Genomic DNA, 20478 nt, shown 5'->3' with positions numbered 1-20478 from the left:
AGCTCAATTATCACAAGTGCCTCTTGATTGTCACCGCCTCCACCTGTATACAAATTTAAAAAAAGTAGAGATTAGCCCTGCATTCGGAAGAAAAACTTACATTTTTATATGTAATGGTATACACTCTGTGTGTGTGTGTGACAACAATGAAGACAGAACATTATGATCATATTTAGTTTACAAATTATATTTTTCAGAAACACTCAGCACATCACGACCTTGTTGAATAAAGAGAATCTTAATTTTTCATATGAAATGATTGGGATGTTGAATGCTATGTAGTATTTGCATTTATGTAGCATACTAAATTAACACAACATTCAATAAAATTTCCTTTATCAATGTCCACTTTAGGTCATTTACAATTTCTGTCTATTTTGTCTTATATGATATATAAGTGGGCGAACGTACTACATGGCTACTAAACTAGTTCATCAATGATGAGAATCGTGATGCCATGAATTCTCTGTATATTGAATATCGTATTTCAAACTGTTTCGTAGTCTACATAGCTAACACATGTACTTAAGTTTTTTTCTTAAGTTTATTTAACAATGTCCAAACTAGGCCATTTTTACTTTCAATCTATTTATAGATCATATGCCGAAAAAATGATTTAAAGTGTATTACGCGCCAGAGAGTTATTCGAACAATGAAGAGTCTGGTGCTTTGTGATAAAGCTAATTTTTTTCTATGAAGTAAAAGATATAAATGTATTACAATTTTGCAGTCATTCCGGTATTTTCTCTTCAAGTTTAAGTGTCATATAGAACATCATCTCTGTCTATAAATCAAGCATCATAGTTTATCCGCATGTCGTTTTTAAGTTTGTCTAATGCTACTATGACAGAAAAAGCTACAAAACTGTTACATTACATTAAAAAGTACCGCCGAGGTGCACATTGATTAGGAGAGTACCACCTTTTCTGTAAGTCAACTTCTGCATGTGTTAGGTTGTTCAAATACCATTGTGTTTAAAGGACCGCACCTATATTAATACATGTTTTAGAATCTTTATCGTACATAAGTGATGTGCCATCTAAGATCTCCATCCACAATGATATCAATGTATTCCATCGAAATAGGGAACCAGGGTTGGCCAAGTGGCCGAAACGCTCGAATTTACTTATCATTGCCGTCTGACCTCTGTCTGCATGGGTTTGAGTATCGGGCTTGGCCAATGTGGATATGTGAGAAAGCTGCCAGTAGCTTCCCATGGGTCGGTGGGTCTTAGCGGGATTTTCTCAGGTTTTTCCCGCACCACTTATACTGTCCGCCATATATAGCCTATCTTACGCTAAATGGCGTTAAACTTCAAAACAACAACATCCATCAAAATACTGTCAAGCAGCATTCTAACAAATGATACTAAAAGGGTCTGTTATGCAATACAGAGTTTTTGTTACTTATGACCTTCTGACATCAGGCAAATATTCTCTCTCTCTCTCTCTGCCTCTCTCTCTGTGTCTGTCTCTCTTTTTTACACACATACTTCTGCGTAAGCTTTGATAAATTTCAACTAAAATGATGCACATTCACTTTTAATTACCAAGAACTTACCTTCCTCACAGACAGGCAATCCTCCTTCTGAAAGCTGAAATCTCCAGCCATCTGCAGAAGGAAATTATTTTCCTATGTTTAAAAATTATCCATTCAATCCAATTTGAATACTTAAAATTACCAGTGTGAATTGTTGTAAAAAAGAAAGCTATCCTGGGCAAAGTAAATGCTAATCCTTTCTACTCTGCTGTTCCTAGCTCAAAAAATAGAAGAAAATTATATGGAGATTAATGAAATTATGAATGAAATAACAACGGTGCGAACTGTATTATTTTCTCGGGGTTATGGAGGAGGTAGGATTTTCTTTAGAAGTGGAATAGCCACCTTGAGGATCGGTTAATTTGGAATTTAGTTGTTTAGAAAGTCTTGTGTAGCAGTTTCGAATTAAAGATTTTTTTCGCAGCAAAATTAAGGCTGAAATTTATAAGGCGTGATTTATATGTGTATGATTTGGATTTTTAACATACCTTTAACAATTTTTCAGTCGTATCGTTATGATGCCTGCAGTGTGGCAGATTATAATGACGTCTAGTACTGGGGCATCATACCGCAGACATGTATCATCATGTCCCTCCCAATCACATATCCTGACACTAGGCCTACCAGTCCTAACAGAAACCTCTTTATGCTGAGTGCCAAGCGAGGCAGCTGCTAGGACTATTAATGTAAATCTCCGGTATGACCTGGCTGGAGTTCATACCCGCGACCTCCCGCAAGTAGTCTTATATAAAGGGTGTTCTGGCCCAAAACCCTTATTTTAAACTTGACGACAACATGATTATTTCCCTTCCATGGCCCCCTCAAGTTAGTCTAAACAGCTACAAAAACAACTTTGTTGAGGAAACAAAAATTATTTCTTAATCGATTACCAACACGAGGAAATGTTATTGAGTCGTGGCCGTCGTCAAACAAAATAGGGTTTCATCCAGAAACACCCCTTATATAAGACTACTGTCAGGGTCTGTTAACAACTCTAATTATATTTTACTGTGCTTGAGTAATGCGTTCCAACTTAATCCTGGTGCTGAGTAAAACCATGCTGGGTCGAGTCTGTAGCTGTCAGCGCTGACATATTTGAAATATTCAAATGTATCCGCGAGCAAACAACACATATGTAATCAGATACAGGTCATGATAATCTCCACATGTTTTACAGTCAAAATCATTCCAAATTTGCTGAGTGTAAGCATAGTCATCATCGTTGACACTTTAAAGATTTAATCGAAAATAAAACTTTCCCGGTCAGGTAAACTTATTAAATCTATCCCAATCGTCAAGATGTTCATGTGGAAAGATACCTTTTCTTGTAAGTAAATTTCCTTTAGCACCGAAATGTTCAGTCAAATTATCAAACTTTCCACATCCTTTTACGAGTTCGTCTAGCGATGCCGCCATAAACTGGAGGCTATCAACAAATCTCAACTTGCCGAGTGTCAGAGACAAATAATTTTCCGTATTGTTTGGAATGCATTTTATTGTATCGTTATTGATTTTTAACCGGTTAGTTATATCTTTATTGCCAAAAGCATCTACGATGATATGAGAGCCATAGCCATGGAAATTATGTGCGACAATAGGAACGAAATCTGGCGCGGTATATTTAAGTTTGCATTTGTCATGGGCTGGACCGCGATACTTACCTGTAATATGACAGTGATCTTTTACTCGATCGTGAGTCGTAAACGCCTGCTCGCAAATATGAGATATTTTTGCCAAAGCAAACTCTGTTTCTTGTTTTATTGTAAGCGGTTTCGTTTTCGTTATCCTGCCGGGCAACATCATGATGGCATCAACCTCGCAGATGAGATTTTTCAACAACCACTGAGCAGGATTTTCTCCACGATAAAGTTTAACAGGTTTTGATAAACGTTTATCAACAGCACATACAATTTGTATGCGACCCCACAAGAAACATGTTCTTGAACTTTTCTTGTAGAAGATTTATCAGGATTATTTCTACTCCTTGTACAGGAAGTAGAATAGACTCGAAATCGTAGTATATCATAAAAGACACTTTCATCTTGTGTTTGTAATTCATGAAATGCAGTATGTTTTCAACTTTACCGGGCATAGATATTCGTTGTACGTTAGAACAATATTCTAGGTGACGATCTAATACCAGCTGGGACTTACATCTGTGGAGACATTTGAAACAGAAATTTCTTTTCGTTGTGCTTGTTGTTTTGTTGGCGCAGTAATTCATTAAAATGTTTGATCCACACATAATTCCCCTGATACAACAACATATTTATCGGTTTTTTATTAGCTAGATCAGATCATTTCCACGGATAGATCGTTAGCGACCTATTATCTTCCATCCCGTACACGTGAATGCCACCAGATAAAGCGCTGGTATTCTGTTTCTCGAACTTATCTATTTGCGCATCAGAGACTGGGAATTTTATTCCTCTGAAATTTAACGCGCCGTCGTGTTTGATGTTATTGCTAACTCGATCGACGTGATCAGAAGCTGGAAACAACGCTGATACTAACGCCCATTGAAAACATTGCTATCGTTGTTCATGGCATTGATAGAACATGCTGAGTTTTTTATTTTAGTTGGCAGATCGACATATGAGCTACCTAAATTTTACTGTATGAAAGAAAATTTCTGTTATTTTGTCGAATCTCTAATCCGATCCAGATGTTCTATAATCATCAATCTTTTTCTGTACCTCCTGAAATATATGATTTGACAATGACATTAAATTGCAGCCAATCAAAGCTCGTTGGGATAGCAAAGTAGTGTAAGGATCAGCAAGTTCTTCGAATTGCTGTTGCGTCTGATCAGATTGCTGATCCAATGATATACTCATCTTTGAAAAACAAACATGAAATTGCACACTGATTTTATGACCCGTATGCTTTGCAAGCTCAGATTTTACTTTTGGTTGAAGCAGATGAAATAGATTTGTAGATGAGAAATTTGTTAGTAAAAGTTGATTATCATATATAAAGATAATGTGAAATCCGGCAAATGCTGTTGCAATTATTTTTGGCTGATATTTTGTCATGAACAAACGTCATTTCGCTTTATCTGCAAGTTTCAACATCACATAATATTGTGTTTTATATTTATCTAATAGTACCATACGAAATTGCCAATAAGAGATTTGGAGAACGTCTAGTATATGAAGGCAAATTTATACCAACGTCCTATCATCGTAAACGGTCTTGCAAGATGCCAGGAAATATTCTGGTGTCGTCCAAAATATAACCTGTTTACCGACAATGAACTTGGTGTCGTTACAAATCTCAAAACGAAAAATGCGATCGGAGTGTTAACATCGGAAGGGTACAGAATAACTGTAAAAGCGGAAGAATATACTGAATATACAAAAATGTATTTACATGAACTTATCTGGACACTGTTCAATTGTGACATTTCAGCTGGAATGCGAGTGTGTCATGTCAATGATCAGGTCACCGACAAAAACGTTGCAAACTTATCTTTGAGAGATGAATTTAAAACACATCTGATATACGATCTTTACGAGGCTAGCAAAGGAGGTATTGTCAGAAATATCCAAACGAGAAAACATATTGGTATTATCTGTAATACCGGTTATTTGATGGGTTATGGCTAGATGTATACAAACTAAACATATATTATTCACATCGTTTCGTTTATGTGGTATTTCATGGATTCATCCCATGTGGTTTAGTTATCGATCATATCAACAGCAATAAAGTTGATAATCGTCTTAAAAATCTTAATCTTGTTACCTCGAAAGAAAAGAAAACAGCAGACGAGGTAATGCGGGAAACGTTAAAAACGTTTTAAAAAAATCCCAGATCAGTTACAGCAACTTACTCTACAACAGGAGAAGAAATTTCATTTCCTTCAATAACAACAGCTTCAAAATATTTTCATATTCATTCACAATCAGTCAAATATATTGCAGATGGTACTCGTAAATCAGCATACTCAACAACAACTTTTGATAAAATCTTCTTTCGATATTCATTTACTGTTTTGTATAGCAGCAACATCGCTGTTGGTCAAACAGCAGTTGACATATTTGTTTAGAGCTTTTCTGTCGTACTCTAGCCAAATCTTACTATATTTCAACATGCGATCGACTTCGAAGTTATTAAGGAAATAAGATTATTTTTTTCTCCTACATCGAAGTGGGTCTTCGCGTTAACAGCACCGCGCAACATGTTTCTTATAACCTCTTCAAGTTCATATGTGTTTACAACATTAGCTCGATTGACAAACTGATCCACAGTATTCAACTATTTAACATAAAATTGCTGATCACAGATCAGTCTTTAGAATGTCGCTATGATTTTCTCTTGTCAAGCAGCAGTGAGCTCATTTCTTGGCAGTTTCCCTGTCATATCTGACATATATATATATATATATATATATATATATATATATATATATATATATATATATATATATATATATATATATATATATATATATATATATATATATATATATATATATATATATATATATGCCGAGTAAGGGTAATATCGAACGATAAAACTAACATATTTTTGTTTCGTTTTTTTTATTGCTCATGAAAACTTTAACCGCGTCAAACAAAAGGCTCATTTTCAATATTTTAGCTCTGACAATACTCCTTATTTCGTCTGGCATTTTTTTATTATTACGTGAATTAGGTAAAAGTTTTGTGAATAATGTCGTTGATAAAATATGACATGTTTCAACGATTGTCTGATCTTCGAGATGTTCTTGGTCATACGACACAAAATATACATCATACCGCTAGTGGTCCACTGATTAATAAAGGTAATTTTCACCGGATAGCAAAGCACTCAGAGTTTGATCTAGAAATGTATCTGTTTCCTGTACATGATGATCAACTTGCCGATTAACCAAGTATTATACGTCAACTTGAAGAAGCTTAAATTGCAGCGCAATCAATATATAATGTCAAATATCATGTTGCCAAAGAGATAAAAAAAAATGATTTTACTGTCACAGAGCATCAAATATTTTGGAATATACTAAAGCCATTTATGCGTTTTGGACAACTTGAAGTTTACGGTCGTCTAATGAAGATAAAATTTGATTTTATTTTTGTAAAGATTTTGAACCTTATGATATAATCTGATATCATAGCTGGCAGATCACCAACATATCTGTTAGTGTTTTTTAATGTAAGAGATTTGTAAATCTCTTTCATCGTACGATTAACGCGTTCGACAACAATCACTCTTTCCTTCCTCACTGGTATCGTTATGAAATCCAGTAACAGCGTCTTGGTATTTTTTCATCGCCTTCATCAGATACATATAAACACGAAAAATATTTTTGTTAGCATCATCTTTAAAATTGCATTATATCGCTCATTCAGGTTATTGCTTAGAGTTTATTCTGACAAATATTTATCTGACGTCAGCGTTATCGAAACAGATCTATTTTTGTAGCTGATTATTACGTTGTTCTTGTCGTTGAAATACAACAAATATATGTCCCGGTAACTGTTGTAATTTGCCATGCATTACATTAATTTGGTACAGCTGTTTGATAAACCTTATGCTGTTCGAAATATATTTTTCTACCGTAAGCGGCTAACATTATTTCAAGTTCTACTAGTTTTGAGACCGATACAACAACTCGTGGAATCCATAACGCAAGTCGTCAAATCACAAACTGAAAATTATTATCAGGATCACCCGCAGTAGCAGCAGCAGCAGCAGCAGTTCTCATTGGACAATCGCTTTGACCTGCTCGGTGAAGTGTAAGCATATGTTTTATTCCACGAAATACTTTGTTATAGTTGCGGCAAAACCCAAATATAGTGCTCAGCGGTAACATCATCGTGATTTTTCTTGTTCCATTAGAAAACGCTTTTTGTTCAGCTTAACCTTCGTTGAATGTTCGATTTTTGAGCTCCTGGTGCAGATGGAGTAATTTCAAGAACATTACATAGATTTATAAGAGATTTTCTTATTGCAGCTGTATTTAAACCTGCATATGCACCAACTGCATTGTAGAGTCGTCTAAGGTTATCTCATCAGCAAGCTCAAGGTAATTTTATAGACATTTTTATTGTAATCTTCAGACAAAAGCGTGATCATTTTACACCCACCTAAAACGCATCATCATCAGGTTTTGGTCTGCCTCGTGTTATTAACTTTCTAATAATATTTTATCCGGCAGGAGGCAACAAATTTTTTGTTGTTTTTATCATCGCACGTGCTGTTTCTGATGATGGAACTATTTCAGAAATAACAAGTTTTTATATCCGAACCACTTGGTACTCCACCTTTGAGTGTATCAGCGATCTTTTGTCCGACAGCTGTTCCTGGTGAATATGCGACTCCTGTTATAAAAACGTTTGGCGCGCCTAACGCGATTAGAGCTACTTTGTGAGCTATCCCAGACATATTTTCTATTATCGTCGAAGAGGTATCTCCAAAAATTCCACCTACGATTTTTTGTGGTAATTGTTTCGTTGTTTCATCTTGTGATACAAATTGTTTGAAACAAATTGACTTTTACTCAGAACCAGCTAACCACGATCGGTTAGCCGACACGCAGATGAAGATAGTAAGTCACAGTTTCGTTGTTACGGTCAATCTGACGACCTGATTGATCAATAAGTATCATCGAGATAGATGACATTTAATATTCAACATGAATAGGCTAGTAAATTATCTGTCTCAGATTGATTTGCATTAACGAATAACTCGTCTGTCCTTTGCTACCTCGTGCCGTGTATGAGTGATGTTGACGGCTATATCAGTCGGGTGCCAATCTGATGTCTAACATAGCCACCACAGCAGCTGCTTAAAAATCTTGTTGTAATATAATGATGTCAGAGATGCTTCCAACACTCAGCTGTTAAAATGAAGAAATGGATTTATCATGAATTCTTGAAATTTCTTTTTTGCCAGTAGAGCATGTCACTTTGTGGGACCATTGTTTATTAGAATATTCCAAAAACTTATTGCAATTTCAATTTTTGGTTATTCATTTCAGCTCTGTTTCACACCGAGTAATAAAAGGGAAAAACATTTATGTCATATCTAAATGAAGCAATCTTGAATTCTTTATGCATCCAAAGCCTTGGTGGTTTTTGAGTTCTAATTCCTTTGTTTGTTAGTTTATTTCAGAAAGCAAAGGGAATTGTTTTTGGTACAGTTTAAAAATACAATTTTTGTGTGCATAATTTATAAGGTAGAAGAAGAAACAGCTCATATTACGTTTAACATAAATGCAAGCAGTTTCAGAAAACTTTAGTTTTAATTTTTCGGAGTTAAACCCTTTAAGTTTCAAATTTGTTGTGTTTAGGCTTTAGAACGACTCAGATAAAATAATATTTTTAAAAAACGGCAATTTTTGAATGAACATTAGTAGGACACCTAAGCAGAAAACAAATTTGTTTGCAGGTCATCTATCCTCTTTGTATATTAGAATAGGAAAATGTCATTTGAACTTCTTTGTGTCAGTTGATTATAAGTATTACACATTAACTTGGCATCACTTTTATCAGCATTATCCAGAATGCATATTATGTGACCAAGCATTTCAGTGTCTGCACCAATTGTTATGGCCTGAATAGGTTTAGAACACATTTCAAGAAAATGTTAAGGAGCGGGTTTAATATGCTGTTTTCAACTTTTTCAAGGGTCACAAGTTTAGTACATGTCCAAGCCAGCATCAGTTGGTGGCCATGGTGTGTCCTTGGGGAATATACTTTACTCCCATTTAAAACATTTAAACACCTTCTTGAAAACCAAACAACAGAATTTATATAGATTTGACAGAATCATCCTGTCATAGAGGGCTTTCATAATTTTACACATATTGCTAATCCACCATCTATAGAAGAACCTTGAAGTGGCCCCTCCAGAACTGTTCAATAGAACTTGACAGAAAGCACCAGCATGAAGATATTTCACATCTGTACAAATGATGCTAATTCATCATAAATTTGGCTGGCAGTACTGAAATATAAACATTTTTAAAATGATTGTATCTCCAGACCAGAATTTGACTAATCTTGATGGGAAACATCTGGGTATTAAGACCTTCATACTCAATTTTGTCTGAAAGAAAACTGCTGAATAGAGTTCTACCAACTTTGACACTAAGCATCATGGGATATTGGCCTTTCAGTATAGGATACATTATGCTGATCTGTCATCAATTATTGATTAAGATAGAAAAACTTTATTAACTTGAAAACAATTGCTTAATAACAAATGCAGTCAAACAGCATCAGAAGAAATTGAAACAGAAAGCACCCTTCAGACCCTGATTTGTTAACCGAATGCTGTTGCATTTGCAAATTAGGTATATATCAGACAGGTGAGCAATTGCAGGCCAGTATTGGTCTCTTGTTTCAGTTCTTTCCAAAGTGGTGATAGGCAATGGACGTCTAATGTTACAAAACTGTGGAGAAGTTGTTGTAGGTACTAGAACTAAAATTTGTGAAGAAATAGCAAAATAATGGTGAATTTGAAAAGATGTCACAATAGTGCTAAAAGGTTTGAATTTGATTTGTCAGACACCACTCCATATATATCCTTGGGGAAAAGGGGGCAATGATGCAAATCCAGAAATGAGTAATTTTACCAAATCTTCATTTCACTTGCATTTCATTTGTGCTTGCTTTACATTTAATATGCATGTCATTTGCATTTCATTCTTGTCTGCATTTCAGCTATCATCTCATAATTTGTCATTTACGGTATTAGAAATGAATTCTTATTTTGTATTTATCACTTTCATTCATAGTTTCCTTTCATTTTCATACATTTAGAATGCATTTACTGAAATCTGCATCTCCATAAATAATAAGACCAATTGCTTTTTGTGATAGTACAGTGTAACCCCGCTATAACACGGCAGTTGGGAGCCATAGAACCCGACCGCATTATAGACCAAACCGTGTTATAAGCAACCAGGTCAGTTAGCTGAAGAAAATAATGCATGTACCCAAAACAAATTGCGGGGAGTGTGTCTAGGTAATAAATGCGGGTGGTAAAATACGTGCTTCATCGGCACAGTTACCATCTTAAATTGATGCATATTAAATGAGAAATACACCTGTACTGAAAACAGAGAAGACATATATAATAGTTTACTTTATTTAGAGAACCACAAATTGGTACATATACGTGAATACTGTTTATATATACATGTCTAATGTATAGCATGAATAGAGTATCAACACCATGTACTCACCTGCAAACCTTCTCATATACATTGAATCCACAATACAAGTGATTCCATCGAAAATATGCACACACACACAGATTTAAAATATTCAGTAATTTTGTCACAGGTCATATTGGTCTGAATTCAGTGGACAAATATAGCACAATCACGTAACAAATGACGAAGAACATTTACTTTTCAGTACATCCCAAGTCGGTAAGAGTTAGTTTGCGTTTTAAGCCGCCATTGGTAGCGTTCATAAGCATAAACTTTTTCCCTACAAAAAGAAAACTTTCACTGCACAGTTAACGCATTACAATCATGTTGGAAAATGCAAAAATCCACCAGATTCCACCACTTTTATTTAAGTTTGGTACTGACTTCCTTTGACAAGTTCTTTGTTTTTATTGAAAGATTGTAGTCGGCTTTCTTTGATGAAGGGTGCATGTGTTATTGAAGTCACCGCTAAAAGACAGCTTTGGAGAACCAAACAAATGCCCATTTCTTATTGTGGCGGCAACATCAAATAATTGTATTGCATGATTGAGACTGATTTTTTTCCATTTGCTGAGTACGTTTTCATAACAATCGGTGCTTCAAAGGTAATCTGTTCCTTTGAAATGCCAGCAAACTATTTTATCTGGGTACATTTTTAAAAAGGAATTGGCCGTCGTTTAGACTATTCTAGTTACTGTCCCTCCATGCCTATTGAATAAAACAATAAGTAAGATGTAGTTTTTATTTTGTATTTGTTAACAAAAAATAACATTTGTGGTATCAGCTTGATGCTGCCTTCCATGCATGCGTCTGAAAATTAACAAAGGGTCAACGGACAATAGAGACGCAGGTGTTCCGGTTTGATGATAGTGATTGTTACTGAAAATGTGATTGTTCTGAAGGATTTAATTCTGAGTGAAAAGAAGAGGAATTTTACTTACCATCCACATACAAATGTCAGTCTTTGTAAATATAATTACTAGCAAGCGGCTGAAAATCCAATGAAAGATAGATTATGAGATAATACCTCGTCCGGTTGATCTCCGTTACCAGAAATGTCAACAACAAAAAAGCAGATATTTCACAACATACAGTACTCATGCTAGATGTCATGATAAGCGGATTATAATATAACAGTCAATGCACTGTTTAGATGGTTTGTCAATATGGACAAAGACTTTATGTAACAGTAGATAAATTTAAGGGCATTTTATATCCAGTCTGTGACTTTCTTTCATGGGGCCTCTGAATTTCTGCACTCCAAGCCAATGGTTGTATATAAAAGTTTAAACGGCCAGCAACATCAGCTTAAAAAAAAATCGCCATATGGTACATTTTGCCGCCAATAAGGAAAAACAATTCAAGTTTGCGACATTGGCAAAGACCTACACGAACCCAGAATAAATTTTGTATGCCTTATTTTTTCTACTTTCAAGAAAATAGAACTACTTTTTCGTGTACGAGAAAAATTCATACAAAATTTCAGTAGCCATGCCACGATCATCTTGTATTATTCATGCGCTATCTCTTCCCCAAAATGATAGCAAACTGTTACGTTTTTTTGGTACTTTTAAGAAAGATTTTTTAAATTTGTGTACAACAAAAATACATGCAAATGAAATTTCGGGAGCAACACCATCACCATGTTATATCCAAATTCATGTTATAATGGAGCACGCTATAATGGGGTCACACTGTACATGAAGTAAATAGAAATAAATATTGCTTTTTAAATAGAAGGAATTTTTATTTTTATAGTACATATAATAAATAGAAAGAACTTTTATTTTTGTAGTACATATAATAAATAGAAAGAACTATTGATTTCATATCTCGTCTTATTAAAAGTGTTAATGATGAAAATCGAAAATAAATAAAATTCAAAATATAGTATTTATTTGACAATAAATAAAAATTTAACTACATTTGTAAACGATGTAAAAATGTAGTTGCTGAATATTTGTTGGCAAATGTTATTAATTTTGATTCATTCAGGTACAAAATGCACAGATAAAACTGCCAGTGATGATGTCTTCACATTAAAGGTGGTTTCTAGAACAATTTTACAGTTTGTAATTAGTGGTATATTTTCAGTTCCTTTTAAAATATATAGAATATGGAAATCCAAAACACAGGGATATAGACTTTTTAATCTGTTTTGGAAATGCATTTATGTTTCATTTCATTTTCATTTTGCATTCATCATTCTATGATTTTACATTTGCTTAACATTGCATTGATCATTTATATTCACTCTGCATGTCACTGCCTACATTCTTTATTCCTTTAGTAATCTGTTGTGGGCTCAGGGGTGTAAAATAGGGCTAATGTGCCCATCTACATGTTTTAAGTGGCAACTAATAGAGAAACCATTTTGCCCAGGAATGTTCCTGTGATGTTGTTCCATTGTAGGTCTTAGAGTTTGGTTTACATCAAAGAATTACATATATTAAAAACAAAATCATGTGGATCAGCTTAAGGGTCTGTAAAACAAATAATACTTTAAGAGAGCAAAAGGTACAGAACTTGGTTACATTTGAAAACCAAGACAAAACAGTTCCAAAGCTAAATTAAGTGTTTATGTATCTTATACTTAGCAAGATCTGATTTCAAGGGAACAGAGTTCTGTATGTCAGACAAATACTAAATTCAGTCTCTCCATCATGTCACAGGCAACGTGTATACTGATTTATGGCATGTCTTCATTTTCATCCTTGAATAGTTATTTACAGATTTTAGTGGCAGTATTTGTCAATGATAAAATTGGCCACTTTTTGCTGAAAGTACATTATTTTGCTGATAATGGAACACTGTCCTGTAATAAAAGTAATTACATTTCAATATCTTTTACGGAATGATTGGATACTTTTCAGAGTGTTTCTTTTATTAAAACTGTTTCACTTTCATAATTTGAAGCCTATTTTGGTAACCGGTTTGTGTCAAGGGATGCCATCATTCTGGCCAAAGTGGGACTGGACTTTGCTCTTGCTTATCAAGATGTGGCATGTGGTCTGTAGGTGAGTGAGCCTGGAACCTAAAACATGAAGTAAATTATTTTCTTTCTTCTTTTTTCAGAAAAAAACTTGAGGCTTACGAGCAAGATGGAGAAAAGAAGACAAATTAGATGTACATTATCACTGGCTGTTAGAATTATCCATATATTCCATGGAGTGGCAGAATTCTGTATTGAGTAATGGAAGACAGATTTATTTTCTTCCCAAGTTAATCCTCTAGCTTCAGAATTGTGCTAGTTTGACACAAAGGTGTTGTTGTCCAAAAATATAAACTATAACAAAAAAGGTTATTTTATTCTTATAACATTTTCTTGAATTTAGGACTGTTCCAAGTTGTAAGTGTGTGGAGTCAAGGCAATTCTTCAGAGTCTACTGTTCAAAATTGTATAATTTGACTGGTCAACCTGTGTGTTTCAAAACGTGAAAACTGCTGTATGCCAGAAGGGCTTAAAGCAAATGTAAACAGCAGACCCTTCTTCATCGTACTATAAAAGTTATAAAATAAGAGACAGTAAAGATTTCAGTGCTTAACTGTTATCATCGATCTTTAGCAGATGCAATAAATATGCACATATACATTGTGTTGATCATTCCGGTTGGGCAATATTTTCACATATACACTGTACTGATCTTTCTGGTTGGGCAGTATTTTCACATAAAATATTGTACTGATCATTCCAGTTGGGCAATATTTTCACATATATATTTTACTGATTATTCTGGTTGGGCAATTTTTTCACATATACATTGTACTAATCATTCTGGTAGGGCCGTATTTACCCATTCTTGATGACATCTCAATATCTGGCTAATTGTTGAGTAAAACACAGGTACACACAGCACAATTTTGGCATAAACTGTTGATGTTTCAAATTACACTTTAGACAGGATCTAGGTATTTTAGATATTGTAATGGTCCAGCACTGGAGATAAAACAAATACGGGGAGGGGGTAGGGGTAAGAAAGAAAAGAGCCTGGTGCTATATATGAATGACCATTTAGCACACTGGTTGACATGTATGACTTTCAGTAGTTTTTATTGCCCCAAAATCTTTACTTGCTGAGTATCTTTGAATAAATTCAGGCTTTCCCAACAATTTCTGCAATTTGCTGATTGACAATACATGTGTTTCATCACTATGCTTACATCAATTTTCACAAAATTTATTGACTTAAGTAGTGAAAAGGTTAAGCTCATGAAAGTTAAGTCCTTGTTAGGTCTTCTAAAATTCAATGAATTAAATATGTTGTTATTAAACATGTGATTTTAGTTTTGGCTTGATACATTGTATCCATTGAGGGTTTAAAATATTTAAGGTGATAATTTTAATGGGTTTTATGTTTGTGATCTCATCCAAGGATCAATAATTGAAACGACTTTCATCATGTCTGTCAGTGTAATTGTTTTTTTAGTTACTTATAGCATTAGTTCTTTATATACCCCAGCAAACGAAGTGAGGGGCAGGACATTAAACTGTAGTCCATTTGTCCCTCTGTCCATCACATATGTTTAATAATATCACCTGAACCTTTTCAGATATCTTCATGAAACTTGGCATGCTTTTGTATCGTGGCTAAACAGTCTGTCCTGTTAATAATGGAAGTCGGTCAGCATTTTAAGAGTTATCCACATTTTTATTAGATTGTGTCAATAAGATTTTACCTTTTTACCTTGTCTAGTTAGGACTTTTAGAGTTTTAGTTAGGACTTTTAGAATTTTATTACAAATTGTGTCAATCCATAAATTAATACATTCATAAACACTCTTCTCCAGTTAGTAATCGCCTAAATCATTTAGGTACCTTCATGAAACTAGTGTGTATTCATATCATAACAAAATTTGTGTCCAATGCCTGGTCAGATTAGTTCTGTTAAAGTTATATCCCCCTTGTTTTTCTGCATTTGTATCATGACAGCTGTTTATTTGAAATATAAGAATGGTCTTTATGGAATTATTACTTTTAGAGCAGTGGGTATTCTATAATGGGATATCATAAAGTACATATGCATAAAATCAGCCAGTTTTGATCTCCTCCCCCTTATGTTCCACAGTGTACATTTTGTAATTAAAAAAAACATGTATGTACCCTTGTGTGTCACCCCCCCCGCCCCCAACAGTAGTGAGGACAATTGAACATTGAAAGATGGAATTTTCATTTTATGCTGTCAGCTGACTTGGTTGCTGGCTTGTTAAAGCCACATTACAGAGTAAAATATTAGAACTCTTCTGATAAGGGAACTTAATGTGGATTATTTATATTGACCACCTGATGGTTCCCCCTCCCCCTCTCATTGCACATGTACACTTATGTAAACCCATCCCCCTTCATATAATCCGGTGCTTTTGTCAAACACTCTCCCACCCCACCATGCATACATAATTTATGGAAGTCTCCTGAGCATTCACGGACTGACAGATCTAGTGTACATTAGGAACGTCATTTTGACCAAATGAAATAAATTACTAGAAACTGAAAACAATGTCAGTATCACTACATATTAACTGATTCCATGTATTCTGATTCTTAGAAATTTGCACTATATTTCACAATGCATACATTGATGATATTAGCTTTACATTTATCTATTTTAAAAAAATGACAAAACATGGCACAAACATTATGTGCTGGTGAGAAAACAACAGTTTCTTGGTAGTAACCTTAGATGATGAACATAATACATTAATACTGTGCCAGTATTAGGAACAAAGAGAAAAATTGTTTGCTTGCTATGCTGGTCCAGGTTTTAAACAAAGTGCCATTAAATATATTGCTTAGGTGGTTTATTTAGTCGCCACCCCCAGTCACATGATGTTACAGGCTGCCAGTTTCAAAACCTTGCCTTCTTAAACTCACAGCCACATGCTGCCAATATCATGCCGTTATGGCAGATAGTCTAATTGTACAAGATAAAGGGTAAGAGATTTGGAGATTTTGTATCCAATAATGCTGGAGTGTTTTTTTTTATACTGGCTTTAGTTCATGTAGAAAAAATATTCACATTATATATTGCAAAGTCAAATGTGTTTTACGTTTTCCTTATTTTCAAAGTACTTGTATGTAATATCAAAAGTTTTCAAGTTTTGTGTTAGAGACATTGGCTGTATTTTCAGTTGTATGCAGAGTGATGCTTATAATCTTTATTTTATTTTCTTACATTTTGTTATGTACATGTATGTGGAATGTTTGAAATTTTGGCATGGTAAAAGCAATAGGATTTTTTTTCTCCTTTATGTTAGCATAAATTTATATTCACTCATGTTGACTTATGACTGGAAAAACAAAACATGAAGATTGCAGTTTGACAAGAATTATATTTTTTAAATACTTTCCATTTGGAATATTTATAAGCAACCTTGTCAGCTGGAGAAACAGGTATTGCAGTGCATGTGTCATTTGTGTATGGTTGGACAGAATTATCAACATAAACCATGTGAGAACACTGCTATACACATCAGCCAGTTGGACCATGTCTTAACCTTTTCAGTGAAAGGTCAAAACAGACAGTTTATGTAATTTGATTTATAATTACACATTGGATACCAACTACATTCACTTCATCTGGCATATGTAAAACTGGTGAATGAAATTATTTGTCTTTTCATGGTTCACTCAATTCTCACAAATGATTCATTCTATCAGGTCTACCCGTCACTCGGCAGCCATGTTGAATGATAGTGGAAATTATGAAAGCATTCAACATTGACAACTACTGTGAATTCTTTTGATGAGGCATGAATTACTTGGGGTATCAATTGTTTCAGATTCATTGGTTGCTACAAAAATGAAATTAAAGACCAAACATCCAATTTTCCTTCTGTGAAAACAGTATGACCCCTTGTTTGCTATATATACTCTTGTGTGAAAACAGTACGACCCCTTGTGTGCTATATATACTCTTTTAAGTCACGTCCAACTACACAGACTCAGATATGTCAGTACATAATGCACTTGTAAATCAGTATTTGCAGTTTTCTGCAGTAGTCAGTACAACATGCAACATAGACCCTGATTTGCCAGTGTAGTATCTGATGACATAACAGGGACTATGTTGTTTGCATTTGGATCCAACTTAGAAGCAAGTACATATGAGTAATCCTCAACTTTAGTACCATTTAAAATGTCATTTTTATGAAAACCATAAAAATTGATGCACACAAAAAGAAAGGGATCTATGGTATTTATAAGAGAGGGATACAATAAATATATAGAAACTGGTCTGGAAATAAGTCTTTGTTCATTTTGTGTCCAGAATTGTCCTTAGTTGAGGAAGTAAAATGTAGAAAATATTCCTTGCGTCACCATGAAAAGAGACCCGTTTCATTTTAAAAGGCATTTAATTTTTGTTATTTTATTAATATAAGGTTCCAATTTCATTCGGATTGATTTTAGTGCTTTAGCATAGGTCTTGTAAGTTTTCTTATAGTTTTTAACCTAATGTAAAAAGTTGGATTTGAACTCAGGAAATTCACTAGTAATATAATTGCATATCAGAATAATATTTCTAAACTTTAAACATTTGTCCATGCCTTATATAAATGCATATAAGTGAAATCTTACTGCAAGCTGCTAGCACCATGTTCTATGCAGGTTGTTGGGGCCAAACAATAATCTGGATCTGGTGATGCATTATGCAAATGCATATTACTTTGTGTCGAGATGTTAGACCCGATTTTTGCACAAGTATATGAAGTATGTATTGCCAGTATTGTATGGTCATTTTATTATAGATGTTTAAATTTTAAGATTAAGCTAAATCTTGGTTTGTTATATTAATATTAATGATTGTAAAATTGCCATAAAATTAAGTCCTACATACAGGTATGTTATTCCTCAAAATGTCTTTATAGTAAATCTTGTCAGTTGGTTGCAAATATATATGACATGATCATCCTTGCCTGCAAAGCACAATAATGAAACACTGTCTTCATATAATACAGGTATTGCAATGGATTCCATTATGCAGGTTAAATTATGTAATTACATAAAATGTACTAAAGTATAAGGCAACCTCAACTGCATTACATTATACTTTTATAACTCCCTGAACATTGTTACATTAAGAGAATATTATTTTCATCATGGTTCATGTACCAGTCTGCCACTGGGACTAACGAAAGGCAAACCTTAAAATGACTTCTTGAAATCTGCTGAACAACTTTCAACCAAATTTGATAGAAAGTATACTGGCATATAAGACCTTTACAAATGACCATCAAATATGGCCTATGGTATTAACAGAAAACCTTGGGATGACTTGTTTGAAACAACAACAAAAACATGATAGTATTTTAGGGAAATGTCAGTCAAGTGAGCAATGTGGGACCTTGGGCCTCTTGTTTAAGAAATGACTTTAAAAAAATGTTTTGGGTTGTATGGAAATGAAGATGCAAACATTCATTATTCGCATTTTGTTAATTATATTATGATTGCAGAACATTATATCTTATTTTCAAATAAAGCTTTCTTGACATTGTTTGATACATAAGATGAGCTTCCAACAAATAGAATATTATTCTTCTGTACAACAAGTCTTTGTTTTTCTTTGTGTTAGGTGCAGTTTAAGCAGCAAAATAACACAGATTTTTTTTGTGTGAAAATCTTTGTCACTGAATATGATTGTAATAAAGATCTTTCATCATTGCTTCACCTGTGACTTATTTTTAGTACTCCTGCTTTTGTCATTGTGGACGTTTATTTTACATTTGGATCAGTTTCTGGAACACAAATATGTGCTTGTATTGCCATGGAAATAAATTTGTGAATGTAGCATGATGATTACTAAAACAACCATGACAAAAGGTCAGTGTGACCTACTTTTCAAACTTTTATGATCATGTACATTTAATATGTTTAGGCCAGTTTCTGATACATTGTTCCTTGTAATGTCATGTAAAAGGTGCATATTTCCTTAGAAATACTACACCACAGTACAAATGTAGATAACTGACTCTCCGTTCATACTTCAGTGGTCATGTATATTTTCTACTTCAATATCAGTTTCTGGAATCTCTTGGAACAGTAATTTTTTTACACCAACCCACTTACAATACAGCAACACTATAAGTATTCAAGTATAGATTTTCACACACAGATTGGGATACAACAACTTTGGGTCTGAGATCACTCATCTGGATAATACCTACTTGATTGACAAATGCCATTGATTGCAAACATTAAAAAGAATTTGTTTCCAGGTAGCGCTGTGTTTTTGTATCTTCTACACATAATGGCATTTTCAGCATCAATTTTCCAGTACTGAAAAGCTTTTATTCTAGAAAGTTGGTCAAATTCTCTTATGCAGTTTTTGAGGTAAAGCTTTTTAAATGATTTTCGTTTTTGTGTTAACATGGCCATATATTTTGGATAATTGACATCTTTTGTACGAAACTCTTCATGCCATTGTGCATTAAGTCAAATTCTGTTTAGCTCTTTTTGAGAAGTCATTATTTTAATGTTTTACTGTTCCTAGTTGCTGTGGCAATATTTTAAAGTCAGTTTGCATCATTGGTACAAATATGAATACCCTTGGTACCAGGATATTTTCTAAAATAAAATGTCAAATTCTTTTGGACTATTGTTAAGAAGTAGTCATTTGGGGGGGGTATATACTAATGTCAGCTATATATATGATCACAGATTTGTGACACTGTTCCTTTTACAAGGTCCTTCATGTTATGAAGCTGTAGAACCTAGTCAAGGTGTTTTGAAAAGTAGTCATTTAATGGTTATTTCTTTTCATAGTAACAACTGCAGA

At 34.0% G+C, this 20478-nt stretch overlaps 1 protein-coding gene across 1 annotated transcript in view; it reads left to right on the top strand.

The window, feature by feature from the left end:
- Positions 1-14992, top strand: part of LOC149799734 (B-cell receptor-associated protein 31-like) — an 86618-nt gene extending 71626 nt beyond the window's left edge. Inside the window, exon 8 of the mRNA XM_089959108.1 lies at positions 13784-14992. Within this exon, the coding sequence (XP_089815234.1) occupies positions 13784-13795 (12 nt within the window). The 3' untranslated portion in view covers positions 13796-14992. The remainder of the gene's footprint in view (positions 1-13783) is intronic.
- Positions 14993-20478: the final 5486 nt, after the last annotated feature.

Source organism: Sinohyriopsis cumingii, chromosome 5, assembly GCF_028554795.1.
Source record: "Sinohyriopsis cumingii isolate HCF-2022 chromosome 5, ASM2855479v2, whole genome shotgun sequence".
NCBI classification, from domain to species: Eukaryota; Metazoa; Mollusca; class Bivalvia; order Unionida; family Unionidae; genus Sinohyriopsis; species Sinohyriopsis cumingii.
This window is presented reverse-complemented; position numbering and strand designations above follow the sequence as displayed.